This window comes from Pyrus communis, chromosome 10 (genome assembly GCF_963583255.1).
Source record: "Pyrus communis chromosome 10, drPyrComm1.1, whole genome shotgun sequence".
In the NCBI taxonomy this organism is placed as follows: domain Eukaryota; kingdom Viridiplantae; phylum Streptophyta; class Magnoliopsida; order Rosales; family Rosaceae; genus Pyrus; species Pyrus communis.
Window position 1 is genome coordinate 23,897,984 of NC_084812.1, and position 18,135 is coordinate 23,916,118.

Sequence of the window (18,135 nt, forward strand, 5' to 3'; positions counted from 1 at the left end):
TATATATATAAAATATTACTGTAACTTAATCGTGACTGGACAAATAAAATAAGACGGGAAGACAGACAATCTGCCTTTTCAAGTGCCGATATGTCTGACTTTTGTTTCAGTGTGCGCGTGTCGTTTTGTTTGGTTGTTTGGAAGCGAGAATAATGGTGCTGCAAGTGCCACGTTTGTGTACGTGTATTTTTCTTTCCCTTTTTTTATTACGAGAAAATTGAGCATTTGAACCAACATGACTGACATGATTGTTTGAAGTCTCAAAAGATGAAGCAAGAAATGCACATTGCCAAAAATTGTAGAGTTATAATCTTGGAGACAAGACTTGATTGGTTTCAACCTTCCTTATATTTATTGATTTGCTCTCTGTACTGTCTTTCAAGAGATCCGCGTCCAACATGAATTTGGCCACTCTCTAACTTTAATTTTTGTTTGACATTAGGACGGTTTGTAACTTAATTATTGTTTAACATATATTAAGTCTATGACATTAAAATTAAGAAAATGTAAGTTTATAAATACATGTCAGTCAACAATTAAACCAAAAAGAGATCACACTCATTTCGAATAAAAAAATTTGATCTCGTCTTTTAATCTCACTTTATTTTTTAATACTGTCAAAATTAAGTTATTTGACGTTATTTATGTCCATACTGATATAAATTTATCAATTTTAGAGTTATAAAATGTACCAATTTAATCTCACTTTGTGTATTGTAAAATGTACCAATTTTTGTTTTTGTAAGTACCTTTTTTTTTTTTTATGTAAAATGTATCCGATTTTTAATGTAAAACCTATTTTTCAATCTTGAATGTATACATTGTTTATATATATATATATATATATATATATATATATAAAATGTACCAATTTTTCCATATAAAATGTACCACCATTTTTGTATAAAATGTACCAACTTTTAGTATGTAAAATGTACCGTATAAAAATTACCAATTTTTTGTATGTAAAATGTCATTAATATAAGTAATGAAAAATCATGGGTTTTATTTCAATATAATTTATCTTAATGTATAAGTATAATTTATTTTAATATTTTCAATTCCACACAAATCATGTATTTTATTTAAAGTCCCATTAATATAACTACAAATATCAAATTTTAATTTAAAATTATAATAACCTACATAGAAATGTATTATTATATTAATTTCAGAAACTTCAATCAAAAATTGAAAACCAACAAGGTTTCAATCAAAGAATGTTGATAAATAGGGACCACATCCAAAGTCACCCTTAAGTTTATGACAGTAAAGTTAATAAAAGGTAAGTTTTTAAATACTTGTTAGTCAACAATTGAACCACAGAGAGGCCACACTCATTTTGGGTAAAAAAAAAATTGAATTCGTCTTTTTACCTCACATATCTTTTAAAACTATCAAAATTAGGTCATTTGACCTCATTTATGTCCACACTAATAGAAATTTAACAATTTTAGAGTTGTAAGTTTGAAAATTTCATACCTCGTCAATAATAATGACTCATCTCTACTAGCATGATATGAAATGCCTGCACTGCCCTTTCATTTAACGTCTACATGTATATAGGGCAAACTGACTCGATTTTTGACAATTTCAAATGATAAAGTAAGAAATCTAGCTTCAGATGGTAAAAGGCAGTTTCAAAGGACAAATCAATAAATATACCCTTCAACTTTTGCAGTATTAGTGCAATCCCAAATTGAGTTGTTTTCAATGGACGCAATTTTAAGTGACAAAACTTTAAAATTAGAGTTAAGCAGCTTGTTTTGAAAAGAAAAAGGTAGATTACCGACCGGGCCTTACTCTAAAACGTATTATTTGACTTGTAAGTTTTGAAAAGTTAAATTAAAACCTAATCAAAACTTAAAACTTAATTACCAGCCGGGGCTAATCCGAGCCCAGCCCATTTGGGCGCCGGCCCTTCTTAAAAAGGCGGATTTGGCAGTTGTCCTCTTTGTCGAAAAAGCTCTTTCATTTTTCCATCCATCCCAATTTTTCCAGGAAAAAACAGAGATAAAGGAAAAAAAGCTTAGAAGCAAAGAAGAGAGAGAAAGCACACTCACAGAGAGAGATGATGACGTACGCAGCCACAGCTTCAAGGCCGCCGTGTTCTTCACAAACCCAAGTGCCCATTGCACGGATTGTGAGGGGCACTGCCCTCAACAGCAGCAGCTGCCGCAATAGTATTACCAGTTGCCGTCGGAGAAGCAATGGCTTCTGTGTAATTAAGGCCATGAAGAGCTCGTCTCCCCCAAGACTGACCTTGTCGAGCAGTTGGGATTTTCCGTCAGCTACTACTTCGGCTCCAAGGCTGCCCAGATTTGAAGAGCTCGATACCACCAACATGCTTCTCCGTCAGAGAATCATCTTTCTGGGTTCTCAGGTTTTCCCTCCCTCCCTCCCTCTCTCTCTCTCTCTCTCTCTCTCTCTCAATTTTGGTTTTCTTGCATCAGTATCTAATTTTTCGACATGGGGTTTGCTGCTACTTGTGAAATTTGCACTCTTTACTGTTTTTTGAAAGTTAAAAGTTCAGAATTTTGATGGGATTACTGTGTGTTTGTATTTCTTATTTACTAGAAGACTGAACTTGTATGTAAATTTGCACTTTTTTCTGTTTGTTGAAACTTGAAAGTTAGGAGTTAGAAATTTGAGGGGATTACTGTGTGTTTGTTTGTGTTTACTAACTTATGAAGAAGAAGCGTTGCTTTATTTAACTCTCTCTTCATTTTCCGCCCGTGGGCAGGTAGATGACATGACCGCGGATTTGATCATAAGCCAACTTCTATTTCTAGATGCTGAGGACCCCAAAAAGGACATTAAATTGTTTATCAATTCGCCCGGTGGTTCTGTTACTGCTGGTATGTTTTAAATATATTCGGCATGTTTGATCCTGGCACCTCTCTTATTTCATTGCCTTTGATTCTAATATATCCCTGGTATTGGAGATAACAAGACATACAAAAAACTACATATTGTTATTACATAAGTAGGTAAATCAATTTTCAATTGTACAATTGTAACATAACTTAAAGCATTGGCATGCAAGTTAAATAGTAAATGAGAGCAGCATATCATAACGCCAGGCTTTGGTAACAAAGCACAAAGGATTGCATATATTTACTACCTTATTTTTGCAACATAATGGATGAGGAAATGTTAAAAGGAGAGCACTGGAAGAATAAACTGCCATCAATGTAAAGGAAGTAATATATTGACTTGAGTAAGTGTGCTGCAAAACCACGAACGGTAAACTTTGATGTAATTTCTACTTACTTGTAGCTATTGATCATTACAATTATTATCTCGGATTGGGCTGTACAATGTCTGATGGCTTGGCTGGTAGCAGCAACTGTTGAAAAAACCCCGCACACTGGACCTTGTTCTTTGATATAACCAACGGCAATAGACTAAACTAGCAAATATAGAAAACTTAGAAACACACAAGAATTATACTGGTTCGGCAGAACTTATGCCTACATCCAGTTGTGATTTCCCTAGGTAGAGAAATCACCGCTTCTTTGATTAATAATAGAGATTACAGAACTTATGCAAACCCTAGAACTAATCTCAAACCTCTCTGCTGTTTGGCTGTTTTCTCTCTGCTGAAAATCAGCCTTGCCGCACCCTATTTATAGATATAGGGTTGGCTTACATGTCCTTTACAGATTATAATTCCTATTCTAAGTGGAATAGGAATTTAGACTTCCTTTCCAATTCCAAATAGACTTCTAGGATTTCTAATCTACATTGAATAAGGAAACTAAGATTCTTTCCTAGCCCTTTTAGGAGAAGAATTGGCGCACCCTTTCCCTAAAACAATCCTAAACAGAAAAGGACACAAATTGACGAGCCAAAAACTAACAATCTCCACCTTGGTGAGTCAAACCAAGTCTTGATCGTTTGCACCCCAGAGTATCTTTGAACCTTCTTGAAGTAGCTCTGGAAAAACTTCAAGAGTCTTCACCTTGGCAACCTCCTTCTTGCCTCATTGCACCTCAGGTGAGGAGGTGCTCCACTTTAATCAATCAACGAGATTGATCAAGTTCAAACAATGCTTGAACTTCTTGGCTGGCACTATCTTTGTAAGGAAATCTGCGGCATTGTCATCCGTATGAACCTTTTCAATCCAAATTTCCTTAGACTCCACCCAATCTCTGATTCTGTGATATCTTGCTTCAATGTGCTTTGATCTTCCAGAAAAAACCTGATTCTTTGCCAAGTGAATGGCACTTTGACTATCACACTTAAGCTTCACACAATCTTGAGTGATTCCCATTTGACTTACCAAGCCACTAAGCCAAATTGCTTCCTTTCCAGCTTCGGCCAATGCAATATACTCTGCCTCTGTGGTCGATAAAGCTGTAATTGGTTGCAGTAGTGCCCTCCAACTGATTGGTCCTCTTGCGCATGTAAACACATAACCAGAAGTTGACCTTCTCTTGTCCAAGTCCCCTGCATAATCGGCATCCACATATCCTAACACCCCTGCATTTTCCTTTTGCTTCTCAAACATAATCCTTTGTCGCCAAGAACCCTTCAAATAACGCAAAATCCACTTGACTGCATCCCAATGTTGCTTTCCTGGATTTGCCATGTATCTGGAAACAACACTGATTGCTTGAGCTATGTCAGGACGTGTGCATACCATTGCATACATGAGGCAGCCCACGGCATTAGCATAAGGCACCTTCTTCATTTCTTGTTGCTCTTCCTCGGACGTAGGACACTGTTGTCCACTTAACCTGAAGTGAGCTGCCAAAGGAGTCGAAACTACCTTTGCTTCTTGCATGTTGAACTTCTCAAGAACCTTCTGAATATACTTGGCTTGTGATATCCAAATCCTTCCAGCGGTCCTATCTCTCTGAATTTCCATGCCAAGGATCTTCTGTGCGGCACCTAGATCCTTCATGTCGAACTCCTCGCTCAACATCCTTTTCAAGTCTTGAATTCTAGACTTGTCTTGACAAGCAATTAACATGTCATCCACATATAGCAATAGCAATATGATCATCCCATCTTGGAACACATGATAGTACACACAACAGTCATACAAACACCTTCTAAAATTAATTTTCAGCATGAATGAATCAAACCTCTTGTACCACTGTCTTGGAGACTGTTTCAGGCCATACAGGGACTTCCTTAGCTGACATACTAGGTTTTCTTTCCCATATTCAACAAACCCTTCTGGTTGAGCCATGAATATCGTCTCCTCTAAATCCCCATGAAGAAACGCTGTCTTCACATCCATCTGCTCAATCTCCATGTCATGCTGAGCTGCCATTGCTAAAAGCAATCGGATAGAAGTATGCTTGACTACAGGTGAAAAGATCTCATCATAATCCACCCCTTCCTTTTGTGAGTACCCCTTAGCCACGAGCCTTGCTTTGAATCTCACGGCATCTTGTTCATGTAGTCCTTCCTTTTTCCTAAATACCCACTTGCATCCAACTAGCTTTCTGTCTTTGGGTTTAGGAACCAACTCCCAAACAGAGTTCTTGTAAAGAGACTCCATTTCCTCTGTCATAGCACTTATCCAACTATCTCGCTCATCACTTGCTATAGCTTCTCGATAAGTAGTCGGATCTCCTTGACTAATGTTAAGAGCATAATTAACTTCGTTTTGGTCAAACCCAAACCTGTCAAGTTTCTTCTTGTTCCGCTTAGGTTTGTCCAGTGCTATGCATCTTTGGAATGCAGGTGGATTGTTGGGTGGAGTTTGACTCCTTTGGGATATCTGGCGGATTGGAGTACCTTCAATCTGTCCTGTTTCTTGCTCCACCTGATTCCTAACTGGTGAATGATGCTGATGCTCTTCTTCTTCCTCAAAACCATCAGATTCGGCCTCTTGCTCAATTTGCTCCACCTAAGCTTCTTCTTCATCTGAACTGATTAACGGAATCTTTGTTGCTTCAATTCCAGCATCATCCTTCTTCTCCCTACTGCTCTCGACTTTATTCAGAGGCATGGTTGTCTCATCAAAGACAACATCTCGACTGACAACCTTTTTCCTGTTGTTGAAATCCCAAAGCTTGAAACCCTTCACTCCTTTCTCAAAACCTAGGAATATGCAATGTATAGACTTCGGTTTGAGCTTGGACCTTTCATCACTTGGAATATGTGCATAAGCACTACAGCCGAACACCCTGAGCTTGGAATAATCCACCGGCTTCTCAGACCATACCTCTTCTGCACTCTTAAAACCGAGAACTGTAGATGGTGATCTGTTAATCAAATAACTTGCATGATTAACAGCCTCTGCCCAAAAACCATCAGGCAATCCTGCATGAAATCGCATGCTCCTTTCTCTCTCCATGAGAGTTCGGTTCATCCTCTCAGCAACTCCATTTTGTTGGGGATTCTTCTTTACTGTGAAGTGCCTTATGATGCCTTCCTGCTTGCAGTAATCGGTGAACTCATTACTTGTATATTCACCTCCATTGTCACTTCTCAGATACTTGATCTTTCTTCCAGTTTGATTCTCGGTTTCTGTTTTCCATTCCTTGAACTTTGCAAAAACCTCGGATTTCTGCTTCATGAAATAAATCCAAACCTTCCTAGAAAAATCATCCATGAAAGTAAAAAAATACCTGGCTCCACCATTTGATTTAGTTGGAGCAGGACCCCAAACATCTGAGTGAATATAGCTGAGTTGCTCCTTACTTCGGCTATCTGCACTGCTACTTGCGAATGATACCTTTCTTTGCTTCCCAAGAACACAGTATTCACAAAAGTCCAGTTTGCAAGCTGACACGCCTTCCAACAGGCCTTGCTTGTGTAATTCTTGCAATCCCTTCTGGCTTATGTGCCCGAGCCTATGATGCCATAGTTCAGTCTTGTCTTCTATACTTTGATTTACAGAAACAGCTGCTCCCCCGACTATAGTGGTCCCAATTAACTTGTACAACTTATTGGGTTGTAGGTCACCCCGCATTACCACTAGCAATCCTTTGGTTACCCTGAGTCTTCCTTTTTTAGACTTGTACCCATAACCGGCCTCATCTAAAGTACCCAAGGAAATCAAATTCTTTCTTAGTCTAGGGACATACCTGACGTTCCCTAAAGCTCGTATCATCCCATCGAACATTCAGATTCGAACAGTGCCGATTCCTCTTACAGGACATGAAGAATCATCCCCCATTAAGACTTCCCCGCTGCTGACTCCTTTGAAAGTATCGAACCATTCTTTTACTGCACACATATGAAACGTGCATCCAGTATCCAAAATCCAATTGAAAGCCTTGGAGCCCGATGTTACCGAAAGAAGTTCCTCGTCACTCTCATGTTCGGTGACTGCACTAGCGGAACCTGAGCTTCCTTCCATCTTGGCTTTCTTTTCTTTCCAAATCTTGCAGTTCCTCTTCCAATGATCGGCTGAACCACATTCGAAGCAACCTTCCTTCTTTTCCTTTTTCTTCTTGGATTTTGAAGAGAAAAAAATTGAAGAGAAAAAAAATGAAAGAGAGTTGAGAAGTAGAGATAACTATCTGTGTCATTGTTGATATTCTTTAAAGCCTATGGAATCACTAAACTTTCAGAATGCAGACACAAAGTAATTGCATTATGTTCCTTTGATTTTAGAGTTTTCTACAAGAAAAAAGTGTTTAGATTTCTTTTTCCCATCCTACGTGTAAAAATATTTTGAGTTTTTTCCTACTAGAAAAGTGTTTCAACTGTTTCTCCTAAGTTTTCTGCCATATATGGTGCCTTTGGATATGAGCAATGTCTATGGCTTATATGAAAAAGTCATTACCAAAAAAATATCGTTCGTATAATTTTATTATAAATATATTTTGTGTGCCTTGTGAAGATAAGTTTTGACTTTTTGATCCGATTGTCCATTTCTTTTTATTGATTTTCTTTTCTTCTGCTTTGGATATGAGAGCGTAGTTAAAACAATACACCATTGATTTCTATTGACATGTAACAATAACAACTTGATAATTAAAAGTAGGGTATGAATTGACCAGCCCCTAGTGTTGTTTATTTATAAAATCTGTCAATTTCTAATTATGTGTTGAATCCAAGCAATTGCATATTTCATAATCTTTTTGTCTAATTTAATTGAGGAAGCTCAAGGGTGTGTGCGCATGGTCATTGATTATGCAAAACGATTTAACCACCACACTTTATAACTAGGATTTGCATCAAATTTTTTTTTTCTTGATTTTTTTTTTTTTTTTAATATTCGAGTCAGTAGTATGTAGAAGCTATGATATCTTTTATATTAAATACTCATTTTGAGTAACCTCAAGGATATATATCATGCATACTCTTTAGTTTCTACAAAAACACTTCAATAGCACCTACCACGGATGGTGGATAGTTTGTGCAATGGAATCGATATATCCATATATTATTTTGAACTTTTAGTCCAATTCTTCCCAGTGTAAACCACTACACGACAGGTTTTGGAAATCTATAGTTGCCTGAAGTACATAGTAAAAAAGATTAATGTAGGTGAGCAAGGTGTAGCGAGCAAAAGGTTTGGTTGGGAATAGACTAAATTTTGTTTATAAAGTTATAAAATGATGATAGTAAACAAGAACTTGACATGCTAGGGAAATACAAAGAAAAACAAAGATGATTAGCTTGGGGATAGAGTGAGTCTGCTCCCCAAAGGCATATTCTATATTCTTATAAAAACCAATGTGAAGACGATTTTAGTGTAAGGGACAAAAATGATTACCTAGGGGAATTAGACAAGCAACAATGAATTAAAAAAGAAACAACAACACAAGAAACTAACAAGTGATACTAGTATGAGGAGGGAGATTCTAAGTTGATTACTGTGTGGAACAAAGAAGATATGTATGGTTTGATGTTTGGGTACATTTTGTAACATCGAACAAAATTGGAGTGAGATATATGTTTGACGTGGGGTTTTGTTTTGAGTCCACATGGTTCTTTTATCTGAAAGTCCAACAGTTTATCCGTTGTTATGCATAATGCGTATTGAAATTTGAATGAGATAGAGGACGGGAAATTTTTGTGGAAAGGAAAGAGGACAGAGGGCTGAGTAGGCTAGTGTCAATGAAAAGATTGAATGAGTTTTGCTGAAAACAAATAAAATAATTGAAAAAGTTTCTAACTATTTCTGCTTTTGGGAAGCAAAGTAGCTGTTCTCCAGCTTTAGCCTCACCCCCCTCCCTTGTTATTGTGATGCGACGTGTGTTGGATTGAGTTGTTTTTTTCTTTTTAAAGTTCTCCACATTTTTCTTCTTTTATGTTCTTACCAACCTGCCCCATCTTGTAGGAATGGGAATATATGATGCAATGAAATTGTGCAAGGCAGATGTTTCAACTGTTTGCCTGGGGCTTGCTGCTTCTATGGGGGCCTTTCTCCTTGCTGCAGGTTCTAAAGGAAAGAGATTCTGCATGCCCAATGCAAGAGTGATGATCCATCAACCCCTTGGAACGGCAGGAGGAAAAGTAATTGCTTGTTATCTGCTTCTGTTGATGTCCATGTTTATGAGTACTGTTTGTTTTCCATAATGTTTTCAATATGATTATAAATCTGGCTTTTCACGGATACCAAAATCTTTATCCTTGATTCTACTGCATGTAGATGATGTTATCTAGTGTTTTTATTAGGAAGTTGTAGCTGACCATTAATTGCTTAAGATGCATTTACAAACTTAGTTTCCCCAAGCCTGATAGTCTCGGGCTTGAGGCATGGTATATATTATCATATGTTGTTCTTGCAAAGTTATAGACGACCATTGTTCTTTAAGTTTGTATTAGCTCACCCCAGCCTGATGGTCTCTGGTTTGAAGTATGGTCTATGCTAGTAAGCATCTTCTTTCAGAACATTACTTCATCAATTTGATTTTTTGTAAGAATCTACGTTCTATTTTGATTGGAAAATTTGATGTTCTTTTTAATGCACAGGAAGGTAGAACAATGCAGATATGCTCTTAGATTATGTACTTGGGAAGTTCTCATTTAGATTTATTTTATTTTTACAACGATGGCCAAACTTTTGGTATTTAACATATGATGCATGCATTACCTATTTCATGGAGGACGCATACATATTGTTTGAATATGCTGTTAAGATATTGTTTTTTGTTTACAAGGCTGATACATTTATCGGCATTTCATGTGAGTTCAGGCAACGGAAATGGGTATTCGAATCAGAGAAATGGTGTACCACAAGATTAAATTGAACAAAATATTTTCAAGAATCACAGGGAAGCCTTTAGAGCAGGTCAGGCATCAGATAAGATCTCTCCATAGTAAATATTCTGTGAGGGTCTCCTTCCCCTTTTTTTAAGTTTATTTTGTTGGTGCAGATTGAAGAGGACACAGACCGTGATAATTTCATGAATCCTTGGGAAGCTAAGGATTACGGGTTGATTGATTTCGTTATCGATGATGGAAAGCCAGGCTTAGTTGCGCCCGTAGGAGATTTCACACCACCACCCAGAACACGAGTCTGGGATCAATGGAAAGTTGAAGGGAGCAAGAAATCGAGAAAGAACTTGCCCTCAGAGCAAAGATTTTCCGACAATGGGAGAGAGGCTGAGAAGGAAAAGGAAGCACCCGCTGCTACATGAAACATTACACTAGTCTTGTGCTTTTTACCTCTGGTTTATTTTGATTATGTTGTAATGCTCACTCCTCATAGTATTGTAACGTAGGTCATTTGTCAAATAGTGAAAGTAGATTATTCAATATCTGCTCGGAGATTGACATATTTCTCAATTTTACGTGTCGGAAAGGGCACATTTAGATGTTTCACAGAATTTCTTCTCGGATTTGGATCCTCTCCTGAGCTAATGGAGAGAATCCTCCTGACCCATCATCGTGGACCGTTGGATTTTTATTTAACGGCTACAATTATTATAACTTTAAAGGGACCCCTCTGTTTGTAGCCGTTGGATAAAAATTCAACGGCCCACGATGATGGGTTAGCAGGAACCTCTCCATTAGCTTAGGAGAGGATCCAAATCCTTTCTTCTCCGCCCTCTATCTTATCGGTGGTGCATACTCCTCGTTAGTGGCGTAGAGTTTTGGCAAGAGTAAAACGGCAAACTTGTTAAGTGTTTGGCTATGTTCATTCGGTACTTTGCTGGCTAAAACCCTCCGGCTAGAGGAATGGGGATGCGTTTGGACCTTTTCTTGTTTGTCTATGTTCATTCGCACGAGTTTTTTCTTTAGAGACAGACCAAACTAACGATACTCCGATATCTGGCTCGCCAAATAGCGTCGCCAGTCACAAGTATAGCAACATCGGCGATAAGTGTTCTGGCGTAACACGCGAAAGGCCTAACCCAGCAAAGAAGTATCTAAACGTATCGCTTTGAGTTTACTAAACAAATTACAATTTGAGTGAATATGTCAGTTTATGATTTACAATTAAGTAGTTGTGAGGAGCTGAGCTGTGTTCAGTAACTCGCCTCCGTAACTAAACCAACATGAAGATTGATAGCAAAACCTTTCATGCAACATCAAGATCAAGTTGCGCTTGTGATGCCATATGTGGTAACTTCAAAAGAACCTCCAAGACAAGAGGACAATGCCGGTGGAGTAAGGTCTCAAGGTCTCGTCTAATACGTACAAGCACGGTGCTTCAATTCAACTAACATGTTGATTACTTTGCAGTATAGAGTTGTTGTACAAGTTTAGGTTAAAACCTAAAACATATAATGCGAGCTGCGTGCGATAACTAACTGGTACAATAAAATATAACACACTTTACATTGATCGCTTAACAAGCCCTTGTTTCAATACGGAAACAAAAAGTTAGAGTCGGGATGAACAAGATCTTATCACACTCAATTTACCCTTCCGCACTCCTTTTGCAAGTGCAGGGAAATTGCGAAATATTCGGTTTGAAACGCATGTTGCTAAAGAGGAATTCCAGAATTGCAACCCTAAACAAATGTCTCATTAAGTTTTATTTTATGGGAGTTGTGTCATTGAAACCTCATAAAGGTCATCATTGGTTCCAAAACTGACAAAATCACGAGAAAATTCGTATACGAAAAAATGTAAAATGACATTTTCAGAGTGCTAATAACAACACTGTAATGTAATTTGTTTGAGTTGTGAAACTTGTCCCCCATTAAATTTGAGTCATATTCTCTTCATTGAGCCTTTTCTCTCATGGTCTGGGCCTGGCTGACCCATTTCACTGATGGAGGCCCCAAAAAAAAGGAAAAAGTTAAAAGAAAAAGAAAAAAACAAACCGGAAGCAAAGGGCACCTTTCTTGGCGCCAACTTTTCGAAAAATACATATCCCTCTCCCCTTTTGCATTCATAACTCACAGTTAACCATATCTCTATCGATCTCTAGGGATCTTCTAGGTTCCAATTCTAATTCGTTAAACAAACCCAGAAAAACGGTGTTGTAATCGTAATGCCACCACATTTCTCTCCCTCTCTTTCTCTGGGGTTTTGTTCGTCCCTTTTATCCTCTAATATCAGTTACTGCTAGTCTGCTACTACTCAGATCTTCAAAAAGACGTCGCGTCAATCCTAACATTTCGTCTCTCGCGATGATCGCGAAGCCGTCGTACCTCTCTCCGTCTTGTACCACATGCGCTTCCCTCCTCCGCAAATTGCAAGTTCCATTTCTCTATCTCTATCTAGTTTTCGTTTCTTTTTATTTTCCAAGTGAATTTTGGTATTCTCGGCAGAGGCAGATGAGGGTTTAATTGGAACTTTGGATTTTGAAAATTTCACATAATTTGGGATGAAATTGGGGAGAGTTACGATTAGAGGGACAAGATGCTTCTACAGCTTGAGCAATAGTGTCTTGATATTTACCGGAAGAAGATCGTGTTTGGGTTAATATTTGAACATTGGGCTTGAGTGAAGGAAAGTCCAAGGGTGCCAAATTAAAGGAGATTTGCCCGAAGCCCAGCATCAAGCCCAAAGGCAGATTGAAGCCTTCTCAAGCCACGTGCTTACATTGAAATAACAAGTGATGTAGACTAACCTAGGGGTGGGCATAGGCCGAGCCAGGCCTAAATTTGGAGGGACTGGACCAGACCTGCTTAAAAAGGAAATGGGATGGGTCGGGCTGGGTATTGCAAATCTAATAACTGGAACTGGACCTAACCCGGCCCATTTCAAATGGGCCGATTCAGGCCAGGTACAAGGGTCCTCTGTGTTTTTTATTTTTATTTTTTTGGAAATTACCTTAATGAAGTAAATCACATCAGTTCATCTGAAGGCTACAATTAGTTCATAAGCTACAATGCTTTACAAAATTTTGTACGTTAACAAGCACTAAATTTTTTGACGACAACCAACTTCCCCAATAAATTAAATCCAGACCTTAATAGTTCTCTAAAAATTATAACCAAACATAGCATTACATTAACATTTAAATATCAAATAAACTTCAAATAACCAAAAAGACAAATAATTTCATAACAAGCAAACTAAAAACAACCCAAAAAATAACAAACAATCAAAACCCAGAAACAAAACACCTAAAAAAAGAACAAAGTTTCAATTTTTCAGAGAGGAAAAAGAAAGAGAATTGAAAAAGGAACCTGTATTCCCAAGTTTGGAAACCAGATTAGTAAAGAAGGAAATGGAGAGGCTCCCAATAGTTGAAGACCTCGTTGCAGTCGTGTATGATGTTTGATGTGGCGCTCATGTAGCTCAGCATTCTCAGAGCCACCAGCAAAAAGAACCATCCAAACCCTTTGTCAACGACGAACGCAAACAAGTACGGTGAGATTGGTTGCTCCATCACAAACTCATCGATGACCCTGTCGTCAGTGTTCCACAAAGTGTCGCCAGAGATCAGCGCCGAACAAAGCGTCAACAGAGATCGAGGCTTGATGATGTTGGTAGCGGACGGAGCGAGGAAGACAAGAGTGAATCAGGAGGAGAGATTGAGGTCTGATGATGATGGTGGCGGCGAGAGAAGAAAGGAGATTCAAGGAGGAGAGATCGAGGGAGGAGAGATCCAGAAAGGGGAGAGTTGAGTGAATTGGGTATGAGAATGGAATGGAGTCAACGGTAGGAAATCAACAGTCCGGGCCGGGGACCTTTTTTTCCAATTTCTAGAACCGGCCCGCCCCGTTATTTACCTGTACCCGCCTCGCCTCGTCCCGTTTTGTATTTATAATTTTTGGACCCGCCCTGTACCTGTACCAAACCTTGATTACCCGTCCCGACCCGCGGTTCCTATACTTGTGTGCCCACCCTTAGACTAACCTACTACCAGCCAAAGAACACTTTCCAGTGGTATTATAAGTATAAAGTTGATGACTCACTGCCCTCCAAGTGCTTTCGGCCAAGAGCAAAGTTACAGTAGTCGGGCTAAACTGCCTTTAAAAGGAAGAAGAGACAACAAAGATAAGGACACTCAACCAAACAAACAAACATACAAACTTTGCTCTCAAGCCAGATTTGCATCCAAAAGCCGAAATCAACCCAAATTCAGTTCTTTTAGCAATAATTTCCTTAGGAAAGCTATTTTTTGTCTAGTATAAAAGCTCTGCTATCTCCCTTAATGGTATAGTATCGATTCCCTCATGTAAACTTGTTTACCATCCACCTATTTTTAGCATATAACCCTTGTAAATTCAAAGATAAGTGACTACAAGAAGTTCAACCTTGTCAAACAAGGTGAAATCTTGTCTGAAGGTCTTTGTTTGTTTTCTAAATTAGTAGATCTATTACTTAATACATTCTCCAGCATGTATTCAAGTCATTTCCACCTGTTTTTCTATTTTAAGAGTTTCATTGGCATCTGGATCTGGTTAGTATAATGGATATGTTTTCATTAAGAGTAATCTAGGACCAAACAAATGATCTAAGGGGATAAGGACTCCCTTCATTCGAACATACAAGACCATGAACTAAAAGTCTTTGTTTATAAGGCAAGAAAAAGAACTTAATGTGGACTTAACCCATCCACGACAATCCTTTGATAATAAGAAGTTTGAAGTAACTTGGGACGCAAGTAATCAACTTAAAACACATTTGTTCTACGTCTGCTATACTAAGATAGCAGTGGCACGCCTAGCACTTAGTTAGTTTTGACTGCAAGCCTCAAGGCCTACACCTAAGGCCCCACAAAAGCACATTTTAGAATTAACTTTGTCCTCTTCTTGTAGCAAATCAACAAGCAAGAACCCAACTACACATCCAAAATACTAATCCCTTGGGGAGCTGTGCTAAGATCCGAGGAGCCTTATCTAGAGAAATTTTTGCCTGAGCAAATCGAAATGACCAGGAAGCACAGGGCATATTTGCACCGGTACTTACCGGACGGTCAAACCCAGATCAAGGCCATTATTTCGGCTTTTGGAGAAGTCGACTCCTTTTCTCGCGAAAGAGGGACCCTTGAAGACTAATTGTCTACCCTCGAACCTATTTTGGATGAATTGGAATCCTGTATGGTTTATTAGGTGTTTTTGTTTTTATAAATTGTATATTTTCTTAATCTTCTGTGCTTAGTCAACACCTACTTCTATTCTAGGTTCCCCTGTTACGGAGGAGTACACTGCACAACAACAGGAAAGTGAGGAGGACAAGCGTAAGTCTCGGGTATGCTTAGACTTGCTACTTCTACGCACGCGTTCGCTAATATGCAGATGAAACACCTTTCCATCTAGAGTTTCATGCTTTCTGCAGTGCAAATAACATTCAATGCCCATCTTATGATCCTTTAGTTTAATCTGTTGCGTAAAATGCTAAATGTAGCCTAATTGCTACCAGAAAAATAGATATAATATCATTCTTCTATGTCAATTTGGCAGTTTTAGTCTCCTCATATCCATGTGTATGTCCTAAGTCTTGGATATGGTAGATCATCTTGATAATAGCTATAAAAACATGTTGTTATCACTATGTATCACCGTTCATTTGGCATATTCATTGTTTCTGCTGCTCTTATGGATTGTGCGGGGCATGCCAATCGAAATTAGGAGAAAGATAATAACAATTTGGCCTATGGTTAATCTTTACAGGAGAAAAAACGGCTTCTAGAACAATTTAATGCAAAACAAGAGGCAATTTTTGGTTCAAGGCCTTCTACAAAGAAGCCATTGGGACAGAGCACCAATGCTAACACCATGGTTGGCACACCAATCAGTCGAGTACACCCTTAGGCTGTCATGGAGTCTTAGATGGAAATGAACGCAGAGAAAGCGGAAGGGCACATAACGCAATGCCCATTAACTATGTTGTTCTTCAAAAGGACGATTCAGTTCCTCAAAGAAACTAAAGAGCACATCTCAATCACTATTTTCGATTAACCAAATTCCAATCGACAAATTCGTCGAAAGGATGTTGATAGTACTAAGGACAATTCTCTTGTAAAAAATAAAACCTAGCTTGGTTTTGATTCTGTTATTTTCTTGTAATAGTTTGTTAGTTTGTTGAGTTAGTTTTGGCTAAGTTAGTTTTGTTTGTTAGGCTGAGCTGTCCACACAAGTGTGTGTGTTGAGTTTTGTATAAATACCACTTGTAAGATTATTATTATTCAATCAATGAAAGTACCACGCTTCTTCTCACATTAGCAGTTCAATGTGATTGGTTTTTGACCAACTTGATGTTAGCAAATACCTTCTTACATGACAATCTTTGAGATACTGTTTTCATGAAACAACCACCAGGCTTAATTAAGCCTCATCATATCTGTCAACACCATAAATCCCTCTATAGTATGAAACAAGCTAAATTACATGGTGCTTTAAATTCTCTTGGTTTCATTGGTTCCCAGAATGATCACTCATTATTTGTCAAAAAGGTTCCCTCACTGGTTTTTGTTCTAGTGTATATTGATGATATCATTGTGACTGGACCTTCTTCTTAAGAATGTCAAGATACTATCTCTAAACTTAGTGCCATGTTTCCTATTAAAGATCTTGGACCATTACATTACTTTCTTGGTCTTGAAGTTAAAAGATCCACCATTGGCATCTTTATTTCTCAGACCAAATATGTATGGGATCTTCTCAAGAAAGCAAAAATGGATGGTGCGAAACCTTGCTCTACTCCACCGAGTACTTCAAAATTGGATCATTCATCTCCTCTGCTTATGAATCCTGCAGAATATAGATCTCCTATTGGTGGATTGCAGTATCTCATATGAACCAGACTTATCCTTTGCAATTAACCTTGTCTGGCAGTTCATTCACAGTCCAGTGCATCTCATTTCCAAGTAGTGAAACGAACTCGTAGATATCTCAAAGGTTCTTTGGATCTTGGACTATGGTTTTCTAAATGTTCTACACCTCTCATTATAAATGCATTTTCAAATGATGATTGGGCATGTTGCTCCATTGATAGAAAATCCACAGGTGGGTTTTGTGTTTTCCTGGGCAACTCCATCATTAATTGGAGTGCCAAGAAACAACTCACAATAGCAGGACATCAACTGAAGCAGAGTATAGATCATTCGCTAACATTGCTGCAGAACTTACTTGGATATGAAAATTGTTAGTTGATGTTGGTCTGATCCTTCCTTGTCCTCCCAAGCTGTTACTTGTAAGAATAAATGAATATGATATAACTGTTACTTGTAAGAAAATAAGTTGTCAAATATTTAAGGCTTTGAATCTAAACTAATATGATTTTGTAGTTAATATGCATTTGGTCCTCACAGGTCCTAGAAATGAGAACCTTAGGAGAGCAGGACTATTGTATTTGTATCCTCACGAAAGAATATTAAGATAGAAAAAAACTAGAATCGTATTTTCGACGAATCCGGAAGAAGTAACTCTTATTCCTCTCATTTTTTAATCATTAGTATTTTCTGTTATGTTTTTAATAGTTAATTGTTCTTTCCTTTTTTTATTTTGAAGTTTTTAATTAGTATTTTGAAGTTTCGTACATTAGGTTTGATGATGGAGATAGTTTAACGGAACCCACGAGGCCAACTCACAGCCATATGTCTGTAAACATTTCGTATTGGATTCTAATACTTGTTAAAGTATCAGAGTTTGCCTCTAGACCAAACTTTTAGTTTATGCTAGATATTTATTAGTGGGTTCTAAATACTTCAATCGTTTTACCTTTTCGTGCCTCTCCTCCTAATAATCATATATAGAACTCGACCAAAATAAAGTTTCTCCAAACTAATTATGAACAATTGCTTTCTTAATATTTTATATAAACCCCTAAGATTGATAGAAACACGAATGCGCGCGATATACATAA

The 18,135-nt window shown here is 37.9% G+C and overlaps 1 protein-coding gene across 1 annotated transcript; it reads left to right on the forward strand.

The window, feature by feature from the left end:
- The first annotated feature begins 1,974 nt into the window (after positions 1 to 1,974).
- LOC137747368 (ATP-dependent Clp protease proteolytic subunit 3, chloroplastic-like) lies at positions 1,975 to 10,745 on the forward strand. Its single transcript, XM_068487467.1, has 5 exons — positions 1,975 to 2,383; positions 2,744 to 2,858; positions 9,257 to 9,432; positions 10,115 to 10,210; positions 10,296 to 10,745. Exons 1-5 carry the CDS (start codon positions 2,072 to 2,074, stop codon positions 10,557 to 10,559), a joined length of 963 nt encoding a protein of 320 aa, XP_068343568.1. The 5' UTR covers positions 1,975 to 2,071; the 3' UTR covers positions 10,560 to 10,745.
- The last annotated feature ends 7,390 nt before the right edge of the window (positions 10,746 to 18,135 follow it).